This window comes from Mya arenaria, chromosome 15, assembly GCF_026914265.1.
Source record: "Mya arenaria isolate MELC-2E11 chromosome 15, ASM2691426v1".
NCBI lineage: Eukaryota > Metazoa > Mollusca > Bivalvia > Myida > Myidae > Mya > Mya arenaria.
In genome coordinates, this window is record NC_069136.1 from 10,599,654 (window position 1) to 10,614,720 (window position 15,067).

At 35.8% G+C, this 15,067-nt stretch overlaps 1 protein-coding gene across 11 annotated transcripts in view; it reads right to left on the reverse strand.

The window, feature by feature from the left end:
* The window catches only part of LOC128219680 (phospholipid-transporting ATPase IF-like), a 46,892-nt gene extending 32,035 nt beyond the window's left edge, over positions 1–14,857 (reverse strand). For 6 of the 11 annotated variants that reach the window (XR_008258623.1, XR_008258624.1, XM_052927582.1 and 3 more), the window contains exons 1-9: positions 10,619–10,910; positions 8,852–8,983; positions 7,816–7,905; positions 7,109–7,189; positions 4,167–4,274; positions 2,314–2,442; positions 1,057–1,276; positions 717–798; positions 273–420 (exon numbers count right to left, since the gene is read on the reverse strand). Coding sequence is in view for 9 of the 11 variants with exons in the window: in XM_052927582.1 (XP_052783542.1) it covers positions 273–420; positions 717–798; positions 1,057–1,276; positions 2,314–2,442; positions 4,167–4,274; positions 7,109–7,189; positions 7,816–7,905; positions 8,852–8,983; positions 10,619–10,681 (1,053 nt within the window). In the remaining 2 variants the exon portion in view is untranslated. Of the gene's footprint in view, positions 1–272; positions 421–716; positions 799–1,056; positions 1,277–2,313; positions 2,443–4,166; positions 4,275–7,108; positions 7,190–7,815; positions 7,906–8,851; positions 8,984–10,618; positions 10,912–14,657 lie in introns of those variants that run through there. The other 5 variants (XM_052927577.1, XM_052927575.1, XM_052927580.1 and 2 more) reach the window with 2 other exon arrangements.
* Between the last annotated feature and the right edge of the window lie 210 nt (positions 14,858–15,067).

Genomic DNA, 15,067 nt, shown 5'->3' on the forward strand with positions numbered 1-15,067 from the left:
GTTCATTTACTATTAAGAATGTTAATTTCATGTCACTACACATAATTTGATTATTTGTTTTTTTTAAGAAACTCAAACTAAAGTAAAAGAAACAGAGTAGTTGACTTTTAGAGATGAATTGAAATAGATTTCATTTATGATACTACAATATTAAAACTCCTGTAAACACCAGGTGAAACAAAGTTGAATCTTATCTCTCATTGAACAAATACCTTTTAGAAAATTATACATTACATGATTAGTAGGACTTGTTATACAGGTAAACAACTTACCGTGACATTGATGTCCTTTTCCTTCTCTGGGACGTACCAGGGCTGTCCAACACGTGGCCGGAATGCATACCAGTATTTCAGGCCCGTGGAGAACATCGACTCAGCCGCAAGAATCAAGAGGAAGATCAGCAGGAATGTATTCATACGTCTGAAAAAAAAATCTAACTTTTTTAATATTTAGTTCTACAGTCAAAACCTGTTGGCTCCATATTCCATGGACCATCCAAAATACTTCAAGCCTCACGAAAATCGAGTCATATAAGATGGTTCTTATTACATTATGTTCAATCCTAGAAAGAAATCGAGCCAACGGGTTTTGATTGTTCTATTTTTACTATTTATTTTTTCAAGAACTTTAATTGTGTAATAAGCTGAATGATGTATACCATATTGAGTCATTGTTTACAACTATTTCAGTATACATAAAATACATGAACAACATACCTCTCGATACGAGAGAACTTTGTTGATTTAGGTCTGGAGTTTAAAGCTAGTTTTGTCTCGTTACCAGTGTAAATGGCACACCCTACAACAAAAATGTCAGTCACTCATAAATGAAGTAACCAGTAAAGATTACTTATTACATTTGATATAGCAGAAGTAGAATAAAAAAAATCACCTTAACACTTAGTATTTTTCATTCATGTCTTCAGTTTACTTTCAATTGTTATAAAATTATGCCATATATTAAGCTGAATCAATGTCAATGAATATCAAATCACAATGAATAGTACATAGGAAACTTGAAGGACAGGCCCTGCAACCAATAATTTGATTCACCAACCATATATAAAGGCAGTATTCTTCAGCCTGGCTCCCCTGAGTAGCACATGTTCAGGGCCAAGTGGTCGCACAGTGTGCTCTCCATTGTCCCGGACGATCGTCATATTCCCAACAAAGGAGTAGAGGTCAGGGGTCGGCTGCTGACACTCTATAACCGCAGACAGCTGGGTGAAATCTCCGGAATGGGAGAAACGTCTGGTGTCAGTTACGCAACAGTGGGTCTGAGAGGTAAAGGTATTGAAACCGTGGTCAAATTACCACAAAAATACAATGAAAACTACAGAAACAAGCTAAATAGTCGAAAATTCAAAAGTAAATCCTGTCATGGGGTATTAGGCAAGGGGCCAAACGACAATGAACTATAGACTAAAATGTATAAACACCACATACATAAATACACCACAAACAGAGCACACACTCATCAAAATAGCTTTAAGGATAAATGATGGGATTACCGCCTTGGAAAGATCAGTGAAACATGAATTCATTGGAACCCGATTTTACTTAGGGCTTGGACTAGTTTGCATGCCCGTAAGCCCTGCGATGGAAAAATGCAATTTTGGCTTATTCAAATTTTTGATTTTGAATAACAGGCCCGAGTTTACTTGGGGCTTGGACTAGTTTGCATGCCCGTAACAGTCATCGAAATTAGACTTTTGGATGAACAAGCCCGAACTCTTGTTTTATTGCATGGAATCTAAATAAAATTCAGAATTTGAGCAAGCCCGGAAAGCATTTTTACCAAAGCAGGGCTTGCGGGCTTGTGCTAATTTCGACCACTGCCGTAAGCCCTGCGCTGGAAAATTGCAATTTGAGCTTATTCAAATTTTTGATTTTGAATAACAGGCCTGGTTAAAAAAATTCATGCCAAGAACTTGTGAAAGAATTTAAGATTGTTCTTTTAAAAGTGTTATTTCAACGGCTGATAAAATGTGAAAATAACCAATATTTACATCCGGAAACATACTGTCATACAAGGGGTAAAAATATTTTTCATGACAATGAATGATTAAATTACAAAAATAATATAGAACCCAAGACAAATAAACTTTGACTGAACAAATTTGCATCGTATATTATATATAATAATATCAAATTATCATTGAATACATCGCTTAACAAGTCACTTGAAATAATCTCTAAAATAATTTACACTAGCCTTAAAGTATAAGAAAAACTAGTGTTTTGTTTTTTTCAGATATTTAATATTACAAGAGTAGAGAAATTCAATCAAGTGCTATGAATCTAGGATTGTCACCTTCAGGTTAGTTTCACCGTCCAGGTTAGCTGTGGTAATGTAACAGTTCCCCTCTGGGTCAGCAGATGACAACATGACAATGTCGCAGGGAAAACTCTTATTAGCCGAGATGCGTAAAATGTCTCCGACCTGGAACAAAGAAATATCAAATTTAAATCATGAAATATGCAAGATAAAACACTGAAGCACTGCTGAGCAAACAACAACACTTGTCAGCTTTTATCAGTTGAGTTAAAGCTTCACTCTCACAGATTGACAGTTTTATTTTCATTCTAATTTTTGTCTCAGAATCAGCTGATCTTGGCATCAATGCTTTCAATACAGTCATATAAGATAATACAATAGAACAGATCAGAATGGTTTGGAAAACGGCGAAAACCTCATTTATCTTAAAGCCTAAGGAACCCTTTTAGCCATATAACAACAATTTTCTTATGTTAATTAGTCTTTCATTAGCAGTCTTATACTACTGGTTTCCATACATTTATGCAAATATTGCTACTTTCAAGACAAAAAAAAGCATTGCTAAAACAGTCAATCTGTGAGAGTGCAACTTTAAAAGATGAATTACTAGTCAACTATTATTGCCAGATTTATGGGCCTTGCTGTATATATGTGCCTTTTGTCACTGGCAACATGTGTACTAAGTTTCATTTGAATATATTGACAAATTAGTTAGTGCCATTCCGCCTAAAAAATGGTTTGGTTAGGGTTACATCCTTTTTAAAAAGAAGTAGGGTAGGTAAGCTTTTTATTTTATTTGATTTATATTAAGCTTTAGATAAGAATGTTATTTTCATCATTGGAGAATGGTGTTAAAGTTATCATCTGTATACAGCATTCAAGGTTTTAAACTACATATTAAAAAGCACTTAAAAAAATAAATAAAAAAACATGTTTTTTGTTGTTGTTTTTCAATCTGACTATAAAAACACTAGGTTTGGCACCTATTTTGTAGACTGTAAAGTCAGGTCACCTTAACCAAATGTAATTTTTTTTAGGCCCAAGGTTAAAATATTTGCACAATGATGCCAACCAAAACAATGACAATATCAAATTTCTAAAACAAATCCTAAGCATGACAGGTTAGTGCATCTTATTTCATAAAAGCCAAGTCACAAGTTTGCTTTTACTTGATTTTACATCATAGTTCATCATTGTAACCTTTAACATAATTTCCTTTAGAAGTCTCAAAACTTTAAAATTAGAAAAATACACAGATTACACCAAACATAAATAGTGTGCTTAGCTTGATCCCATTAGGGACTTGAGCTTGTTAAAGAAAATGGGGCCAGGCGTTAATCCCATTCAAGACATGAACATTTCTATGGAAATGATTCACCTTCTTAACAATCAATAAGAGAGAAGAAGCTTTATAGGTGTTAAATGTGATAAATTCTAATTAACACTGCTTACAAAACTGTCAACAATTTTGTGTCATGCCAAAGACATGCTTAGAAAGTGCTTACTTTTGATCAATGAGGCATAACAAGAAGTTATACTGTGGTTCAAGACTTCAAGTAACTCGAATGAACCTATTTTTAAATGCAACCCTAAAAAATTGTGGTAATATTTAAAAAAAAAATATTGAAATATTGCCGGAACAAATTTGACACACTTTTAGAATGAAATGTTGTTGTTTTGATTTTACCATTTTTTAGGGTTGCATTTGAAAATAGGTTCATCATCTTATTGGTTTTAAAATCCCTATTCACAGTTGTGTAGAAAGCCCCATCACTTTTGCTGTTCGCCCACAAACTGGAAACTGCAGGATTACTTTCCATAAATTCAGCATCAGTTTTGTCTTAAAAGAAAGTCATTGCATGGCAATACTTCTTAACATTCATAATGACCTTAATATCCATAGACATGATGGAGGAAATCTCGCCATCTCGTACCAGCTCCACCTTACGATAGTTCACCTCTCTGTCTGCCTTGTGTCGAAGCCAGTCCTCATAGCCCTGAAAATACATGTTGTAGCATAAATCAGTTTTGAATTATAGCTGATCTATTTTATAAACTTAACATCCAAAAATCCTTGTTTTAGGTATCAAAGAAAATATTTGCTCTAAAAATAAATTAAAATGTAAAAACAAGAGGGCCATGATGGCCCTAAATCGCTCACCTGAGTAAAAGAGTTTAACCTTTGTTATTAATATAGCTTGTTTCTCAAAGAATATTGAACAAATATGTGACAAAAGCCCCCCAATGTGACATTGATCTATGAACAAGTACATAAAAAGTTGATCTTGCCTTTATGTGTCAAATACATATTGCAAGTTATATTAAATTGCCTCTGAGCACAGAAAAAAAAACAATCATACTAAATGACAGCCAACACTCTTTATGTCCTCATATTCAGCATTCCATTGTAAATAAACACTTAGTGTATCTTTCACCTTAGAGGTAGGGACATGGGTCTTGCACACGACACGTTGTCTTGGTATGTCGAAAACATATGGCAAGTCTTTTTAAAATCTGTCCGTATAAGAGTTAGTCACAGCGCGGACACGACAGCCTATATTTTCCTTCAGGTTGCCATGGCAACCAGAATTCTGCATGGAATTAATTTTTTTGAACAATTTTGAAAAAGCACCAACCAAGGATCATTCCTATGAAGTTTCATCAAAATTGTCCAAGCGGTTTAGGGGAAGAAGATGATTGTAACCAATTGTTGACACTTTTCCTTTAGGTTGCCATGTCAACCAGAGTTCTACATGGAATTAATTTCTTTGAACAATTTTGAAAAAGCACCAACCAAGGATCATTCCTATGAAGTTTCATCAAAATTGTCAAAGCGGTTTAGGAGAAGTAGATGATTATAACCAATTGTTGACATTTTCCTTTAGGTTGCCATGGCAACCGGGCCAAACAAAATTATGTGAACATATTTAAGAGAGGTCCATGCAAGGACACTTCAAACCAAATTTGCTGAAGATCTATCAAGGGGTTCATGCGAAGAAAATGTTAAATTAAAATGTAAATTTATTTGAAAAGACCTGACAGAGGCCCATGCTAGGATGCTTCAGACTTGAAGATCCATCAAGCAGTTAATAAGATCAAGTTGTTTAAAGGTTTTTCTATTTTTTGCTCTGGTGACCCCTAAAAGGGGCCAAACAAAACCATTTGAACAAAGTTGAGAGAGGACCATGTAAGGATGCTACATATCAAGTATGGAGTCATTCTGACCTTTACTTTCAGAGGAAAAGACGTTTAAGTGACAAGACAATGTAAAAACAAATGACCCCTGAGCAAGGCCAATTTGACCCCAGGACAATAATTTGAATACCTTTGGTGTAGGTCCACTAGGTAACACTATATACCAAATATGAAAGCTCTAGGTCTTATATTTTGGAGAAGAGGATTTTTAAAGTTTTATTATATAAGACCATATAAAAATATTGAAAACCTAAGCCTATGAACACGGGGCGTGGCCAATTTTGACCCCAGGGCTAAAGTTTGAACAATCTTAATAGTGGTCCGCTAAACAATGCTTCATACCAAATATCTAAGGCCCACTAGACTTGTGAGAGGTCCACTAGACGATGAATCATGCTGAATATCTAAGCTCTAGTCCAAGTAAGTTAAGAGGAGAAGATTTTTGAAGTTTTAACTATAAACATATCAAGTATACCCATGACCCCCCAGGGCGGGGCCAATTTTGACCCCAAGGCCATAATTTGAACAATCTTTGTAGAGGTCCACTAGACGATGAATCATGCCAAATATCTAAGCTCTAGTCCAAGTAAGTTCAAAGGAGAAGATTTTTGAAGTTTTCACTACAAACATATAGAGAAAACCCATGACCCCCCGGGGCGGGGCCAATTTTGACCCCAAGGCCATAATTTGAAAAATCTTTGTAAAGGTCCACTAGACGATGAATCATGCCAAATATCTAAGCTCTAGTCCAAGTAAGTTCAGAGGAGAAGATTTTTGAAGTTTTAACTATAAACATATAGAGCATACCCATGACCCCAAGGGGGCGGGGCCAATTTTGACCCCAGGGCCATAATTTGAACAAACTTTGTAGAGGTCCACTAGACGATGAATCATGACAACTATCTAAGCTCTAGGCCAAGTAAGTTCAGAGGAGAAGATTTTTTAAGTTTTTTTAGAGAAAACCCATGACCCCCCGGGGCGGGGCCAATTTTGACCCAAAGGCCATAATTTGAACAATCTTGGTAGAGGACCATTTGGTGATCCTACCTACCATATATCAACGGCCTAAGCCTTGTGGTTTGGGAGAAGAAGATTTTTAAAGTTTTTCCTTTCCATTGCCATGGCAACCAGAGTTCTGCATGGATTTCAATTCTTTGAACAATTTTCAAAGGGGACCACCCAAGGAACATTCCTGTGAAGTTTGGATGAAATTGGCTAAGCGGTTTATGAGGAGATGTCGTTTAAAGTAAAAGTTTACGGACGGACGACAGACGGACGGACGGACGGACGCCGGACGGACGCCGGACAAATTGTGATCACAAAAGCTCACCTTGTCACTATGTGACAGGTGAGCTAATAATGTATCTTTATGAGTATTGATTGCATTTTTTTGTGTTTATGCCATATGTACCCAGCAGGGCAAGTGAGCAAATTACTAAGTAGTGCAAGCGCTTCATGAAATTTGCTCGCGTGCTCTTTCTACTTTCATACATCATGAACGCAAAAAGATGTGATCAATCTTTAAATAAGCGCACAGCAAGGGTTAACCCAGTTTGTATAGTTGAATGGGATGACATAACAAGGTTTATAACTGTACAATTCAATCAAAAGTGAATAATACAGAAGACAATCGTACCTGCTTGATGGCGGTGACGGTAACCACGAACAGCAGGGGTAGAATGCTGGTGATTGGACTGACTGGCGTGTCGATCACTAACTGGAAATAGAAATATGCTGGTAAAAAGGGCTGTCTCTCAGCTAAAGGGGAATGGGTCCGGGATCATTCTAATTGAAAAAAAATTCATGCAAAAAGAAATTTTGAATAAATGCAGAGTGGTGAAAATTTGACTGTGAGAATTTAAAATGTGTGCAAAGATTTGTTAACTGCACCTTTTTATGCTTAAAATGCCATTTTGAACCCAGGTTCAGTTAAAAAAAAAATGTCATATTGGGCCAAAATGCTTTAAAATTACAGATTTTTATAGAGCCATGTGCAGCACTGGGGAAAGTCATAAATTACATATGGCCACCTGGCATCAAATTTAAACAATATGACACAATGGAATGACTTGTTGATTATATGAACATCCATTACCTGTATTTCAAGCTATAAATTAAGGCAATCTTTGAAAAATTTGATTCAGCATTTTTTCTGAGATATAAGAAGCTTAAATTTCCTTTATTGACCTAAATTTTCTGAAAAGCCTCAGAAAACTGGACATTTGCACAGTCATGTGTACATGCCAATAGGCCAAACACCAATGTAGAGTGAAAGCAGTAGTATATAGCTTGTTAACAGATATTATCATGCAGCCGGATGCTTGTTCTACTACAATTATATACCTGTACTATTCCAATGATCAGGAAGTAGAAATTGGCCACTCGACGGAATTGCTCGAATAAATTCTTTGGTAGGAAATTCCATGCTGTGTACTGAAAAATATGTTTTAAAATGTCACAAACCATCAAGTGTAAATAAGGGTTCCACTTGAAATGGAGGTCAGCAGTCCTACACCCATATAATTTTGGCACAGGCAGAAGAAGACAGTAACAATTAACTATATTATTGATCAATAAGTATTTCTGGTGAGTTTCTGAAAACTTTAACCTTTAAGGCTAATTCTCTTTTTCCTTTGGCACTGAAATTTTCTTCATGCAATTATAAGACTGACTTTTACAAGGACTCCTTCAATTTGTAGGAGGAAATAGTCCAACAGACTCCTGCGCAAAAAACACTTTATGTCTTACATTTGTGTCATACAAATTGTATTATCATTGACCATTCAGACTCACTAAGGTTATAAAATAGAATCACTGGTAACTGATGTCAATGCGACTTCTGGTATATTCCAGTACATTATGACAATGCATAATTATAGTTCATTTATATAACACAGATCTACATGTATATAATTCACACAATGTCATGGTACGAATTTATGAAATTCATCTCCATAAATTACAACATGTACCAAATTTTGGGTTCACAATATTGTTTCAAACGCTTTAACATTAAATTATTCTTTACTATATAATTAGCTTTGACCTCTTGCAAATATTAGTTGGTTTCCTTATATTCAAAATCAGTGTTTTTTTCTTAATTTTATAATATATTAATTTCAGTAAGAGATATTTCAAAATAATGTGTGATATTTTGTGATAATGCAATAAGTAATAAGTTTCGCATAAATTAATAATGAATAACACCAAAATTATTATGCATGGCAAATCTAATAAAATGCGCTGGTTTTTGCAATAGTTGAGAAAATTGCAACAGATCACCAGGTCCTGGTGTTTTGAAATTGTTCATTCATAACGAACATTGCATAATACTGTAGATGGTTTGAATCAAAGCAAAAAACTTGGGCCCCGCCCTCACCCTTGAAGATATAATCCTGTTTTTCGGGTACTCTAGTTCGGGCTCCAAGACAGTTGTGTCAAGGTCTGGCGGGTATCTGTGTCCAATGTAAACTGACCGTGTGTCTGACCGTGGAGGCCTCCTATGCCATGGCTGAAATAAAAGAATAAGCACATATGGTCAGGGCATAGCAAGGCCATTTTTGATGTAACACATTAATTAATGGCTGCTTAATTTCACCGGATTATCACCTTAAGCTTGCTAAAGTTCACACAATGTAAGTTATTCATCTATGGTAAATTATTGAATTTGATACAATTATTTTTTTCACCAAAACAGACAGAAAATGAACTTGAGAAACATTATACCAGGTAGTTATGTTATTGTAAAAACTCATTGGCCATACCAAAGTGGTAATCTTTGTGAGAATAATGAGATTTTTACTTCCTGATCAATTCTTTAAATCATCAAAACGGAAGTCAAACTGAATGCAGGGTTTTGGGCAGGGGATTTTGGTTGAGGGGGGGGGGGGGGATGTCTTTTTCTCACACAAGCTTTTGTTAAATAATTAAATAACATTCACTGATAATGTTATATTTTTTTTATACTTTATCACTGTTGATGAACTGCATTTATATCTGGCTGTTATCACCGGAGTCTATTTCCCATCTTTTCTTATTATCTTACAGTGGATCAATATTTAACTGATAATCATTATTGTCTATTCTCATTTATAACCAGGTAAATAAGATAAATTCAGTTTCTCTTCTGCTTGATTACTCAAATATTCTTTTTTTAACTGGTATGATCCATCACTATCTACATATTTTAAATATATTACAGGAGGGTAGCCAGCCCTCTATTCATGTGGATTCATACTTGTACAAAGAGGGTTCGCGGGTTTTGCACCCGCAGAAAATTTTAAAACCATTGTGCAATCTGGGCATTCTGAGGTGCTTTTTTAGCAGCGGAAAATGGACAGTTTTTGGATCATGTAGTCAAGTATGCTGACTGCAGCTTTGATCTCTATAAAAAATGTCAAAATCATGCGGATTCAGCTGCTTGCTCGCGTATTGGCAGCTACGCTCCTGTACTATGAATATGTTTGAGGACTATTTTGCAGGTTTCTTGCCATCCTCGCAAATATTGGCCGAAAAACCCAGGGGTGCACGGTATTCATTGTTGGTCTCTACTAGATCTAAGAACAATGACTGTATAAGCCAATCGAATTAGATGGTAGAAATAACAGACCAATCAAGTAAATGAAGTCAATGTATGACCATAAGATTGACTTTCAAATTGAATATATACTGAATAGCACCCCTGCGCCCTATTTCAATAAGATAAACCTTATGATGCTAAGAATGCTCAGGTACACCTGACAAGGTACATGCAGGTAGAATAAATATTATTAATGTCCTTACAATATTTTTATTGAAACACAGTTTATGCGAGATAGCACCTGGAAAATAATGATCAAGCTGTATGAACTTTATTGAAACATGGCCAAGACTCCTAGAAATAGCTCCCCACCCCCCGCCCCCCTCCCATGCAGTGAGCCAGTAGATAAGAAATAAAGATTGCTAAACAATTAAATCTGCAGCTAGAATGCCCTGGGCTAATGATGGAAATCAAAATAAACAAAAGCACTTTTGACATAATTGTTTAATATTAATGTATTTTGCCATATGAACAGACTGTTACCTTATAAAACGTAAACTATTCTTAAGCAGATATCATATCTATATAAATTCCTCAATTCAGTTTAACATGAAACTATGGGATTACCCTTAATGTAGAATCAAACAGAGATGCATGCTGCATTTCGTCCCCAAATCTTTCATATTCCATGTTTCAAAGCTTAATCCATAATGATTTTTAGAAATTGTATTCACAAATCTTAGGATAAAACAACTCTGAACCAATAATTCAGTTTTGCACTGTGTTCAATCAGATGAGAGATAACATCCTGTTTGATTTCATTTTTTTTTGTTAAAACAAACCAAGTCATTCTATACATGGATTTATTACAATTATTGCTAATATCCTGTTTAGGCAGAAATAGTACGGACGCTTCAACCACATAACTTCCTACTTTTAATTAACAGCTAATTTCAAGAAATTTACAAAATGATTAGATACAATCCTATATATTGCTCTGACAACCACTTTACTTAAATTTCCTGACATTCAATGTGCAGATTTTAATTTGTGGATATATTAGAAAATCTGCTGAACAATCAAAAACATTTAAGTTAACTCTTAAGGAAGTTTATATCAGATGGTTTAAAATTATCTAATTTCATCCCAAATTAACTTAAATATTAATATGTGCATACAAATATAAAATTAAAAAACAAGTGCTGTCACAAGAGCGTTACAAAAGCCACTTGTCAACATAATATACACAATTTAATAAATAAAATGGTGTAATATATGCTAAGTTGTGAAAGATCCCAAAATAATTCTAGACCATTTTGGGAAAATGTTAATAAAAGCTCTTCCTTAAAGCTCTAGATCTTGTTCAAGGAATTATTTCAAATTTGCTCATACTGTTACTGCTTCACTCCTTCAGAAAATGGTACGTTAAAGTCATGCAAAAATCACAGTAGTCAGCAATGATAAGCTATAATTTTCTAAACATTAGCCATGACACTGTCAGTGTAGATTATAGTAGCTGATCATACTCCTAAGTGACCTGTGCTCTCAATGGTCACTTAAACTTTTTTTTTGTAATAACTTATCAAAAGAAAGTCATAGGACAGCGCTTTCGACTATATGTCACATTGTCTTAGAAATGTATGCATTTATGATGTAATATTTGCCTGTCAAAACAACAAAAAAGTTTAATAAAGTCAATCAAGGGCCATAATTTGTATTTAGATCAATTAAGAGTTATGTACAAAATGTATCCTGATTTTGTGATGGCTGTGAACAAGTTCAACAACTGTGTGAAGCATTGTAATTCATTTATTTACATGATTTTCTTCCATGTGGCATACATGCCATATTTCTGAGAGGCTTCCCAGGGGATTTTGGTCTGAATTCCAGGGGATTTTGATATTTCACCAGGGGATTTTTACGTGACGAAGATTTGCGCAATATCTGCATTTATATTATAAGAATATATACATTCTAATTAAAATAGTATTTGGACTTAGTCATGATGGTCCTTCATGGAATTTCACACTCATAATATTATTGATGCTTTCCACTGTCAACCTTAAGCTAGTTTTGAAAAAAAAATAAAAAATAAAAAATTCCAGGGGATTATGGATCCCCCGGCGGGGGACCAGGGGATGGGTAGAAATTCGGGGGGATTTTTCCCCCCGCCTGGGGATATGGCATGTACGATGTGGAGTTGTTTGTTTACATTCAGTTTCACTCACAGTTTGTGTTCTATTTTGTCATATTCCGAAAAATGGCAATTAATGTACATGTATGTAAAACTGCTGCTATAATTCAACCCTGTTGTAAATTACCTAAAGCTGTTCACACTCATACATGCCATATTCCCTCAGGCGGGGGAAATATCCCCTGAAATTTTAATCCATCTCCTGGTTCCCCACTGATTTTTCATTTTAAATACAAATAAAAAATCAGCGGGAAACCAGGCATACATGCCATAGCCCCCGGCGGGGGGAAAAATCCCCCGGAATTTCGATCCATCCCCCGGTCTCCCGGCGGGAGATAAAAATCCCCCGGAATTTAAAAAAAAAAAAAAAAAAAATTTTTTTTTTTTTTTTGAAATTTTACATCAGGCAATAATGACAAAGTGAAACCACAGTATGTGAGTGAAACTCTCCAAAAGCAAACTTTTACAACAAGTGATCAATTAATTTGTAGTAATTATCAAAGGCAAAGAAATATTACTCTTTTGGAAGGAAGAAATTAATAATATTAATTCTATTCCCTTATTGTCTGAAAGTCATCAAAGCTGATAGAATTAAGCAATTTTTTTTTAAAGACTTTGGAGGAAGGTAAATTTCATTTAATTTTCTCGAAAACATATTTTTCCAATGACATATTTTGTTCTGCAAGTGCATTACAGTATGACATGACAGTGTATCATAAAACAAGAGATGTTAGTGAAACATTTATGCCCCCTTGGGAGCCAAATTGTTAGTAGGATTTGGACACTTAAATAAAATATGGACAATCAGAAAACCTTTTTTCAGCTTACAGTCACACTGACCTTGACCTTTGACCCACTGACCTCAAAATCAATAGGGTTCATCTGCTGGTCATGACCAATAAGCCTACCTAGTATGAGGTCCCTGGGTCAAAGCGTTCTCAAGTTATTGATCGGAAACCGTTTTTCATGTTAAGGTCACACTGACCTTGACCTTTGACCCACTGACCTCAAAATCAATAGGGTTCATCTGCTGGTCATGACCAATACACCTACCAAGTATGAGGTTCCTGGGTCAAAGCGTTCTCAAGTTATTGATCGGAAACCGTTTTTCATGTAAAGGTCACACTGACCTTGACCTTTGACCCACTGACCTCAAAATCAATAGGGTTCATCTGCTGGTGATGACCAATACACATACCAAGTATGAGGTCCCTCGGTCAAAGCGTTCTCAAGTTATTGATCGGAAACCATTTGGTATTCCGACCGACCGACAGACAGACAGACCGACCGACCGACCGACCGACATGTGCAAAACAATATACCCCACTTTTTTCAAAAGGGGGCAGTTAAGGTCACACTGACCTTGACCTTTGACCCACTGACCTCAAAATCAATAGGGTTCATCTGCTGGTCATGACCAATACACCTACCAAGTATGAGGTTCCTGGGTCAAAGCGTTCTCAAGTTATTGATCGGAAACCGTTTTTCATGTAAAGGTCACACTGACCTTGACCTTTGACCCACTGACCTCAAAATCAATAGGGTTCATCTGCTGGTGATGACCAATACACATACCAAGTATGAGGTCCCTCGGTCAAAGCGTTCTCAAGTTATTGATCGGAAACCATTTGGTATTCCGACCGACCGACAGACAGACAGACCGACCGACCGACCGACATGTGCAAAACAATATACCCCACTTTTTTCAAAAGGGGGCATAAATATGATAAATCATGACATAATATAATTCTGAATAATGAAAGAGGTTTTCAAAGCAAACTATATGTGAAAACATTTTTTCATACTTGCGTCTAAAAATACTTTAAAATTTCGCCAACTTAGACCTGCTAAAAAAATCCCCCTGAATACAATCAAAATCCCCCTGAATTTTCAGCCTTTTGAACAAATCCCCCTGAATGGTCTCCAGAAAATATGGCATGTATGACCAGGAGATGGATTACAATTCTGGGCAATTCCCCCCCCCCCCCCCCCGTCAGGGAATATGGCATGTACGAGTGTGAACAGCTTAAGGTCCAATAGGGAATGAATTTGTACTTGAATTTTGCAGGTATCATGTTTGTTAAAGGGACTAGAATCCAGATGGTCGAATAATCTGCAAATGCAGTATTTCCTCAAAACTAGCCTATAATTGTCAATGGCCCATGATACGTTACTTAACATGGTTACAATCATAAACTTTAATAATGATACTCCAGGTAAATAAATAGGCGAGTTGGCACCCTTTATAAATATTTAAAAATAATAAACAATTATTCTTGTGATTAAGAAGTTCTAGTAACAGTTCCCACATGATTATTCATAAATCTGGCTACATTTTGGCATTTTTACAATTTGTACTGGGGGATGGGGCGGGAAAGCAGGGTTAAAGGGGTGTGGCATTACCACGCACCCTGCCCCTGTGCTCAGGTGATGTCCCGAGTTAGAAAATAAATATATTTCAAAATCACATACCATGCAGTTTTGCAATCCTTCGCATAATCCTGACATCGCTAATACGTTTGGAAACAAATACGCCGGTATTCATAATTAACTACAGCACGCCATAGAACCAAATTGTCATTTGCATCTACCTGCTAGACCATCTACCTGTTGAAGAGATCAAGTTTTAGAACTTCTGTTTACATTCGGTTAACCGGTTGTTTATCACTCCGTGCCCGTCCCATTAAATGGGTTAAATAAAACCCGTATATTCCCGTACCGATATAGTCATCATCAACAACAACAACATCATCATTATCAGCACCATCATCATCATCATCATCATCAGCATCATCACAATAATAATAATAATAATAATTTACTCTCTTTCATTGAGATATTTGAAGAGTGATTTCTCCCACAGTTCCTGCATGAGGGCGCGA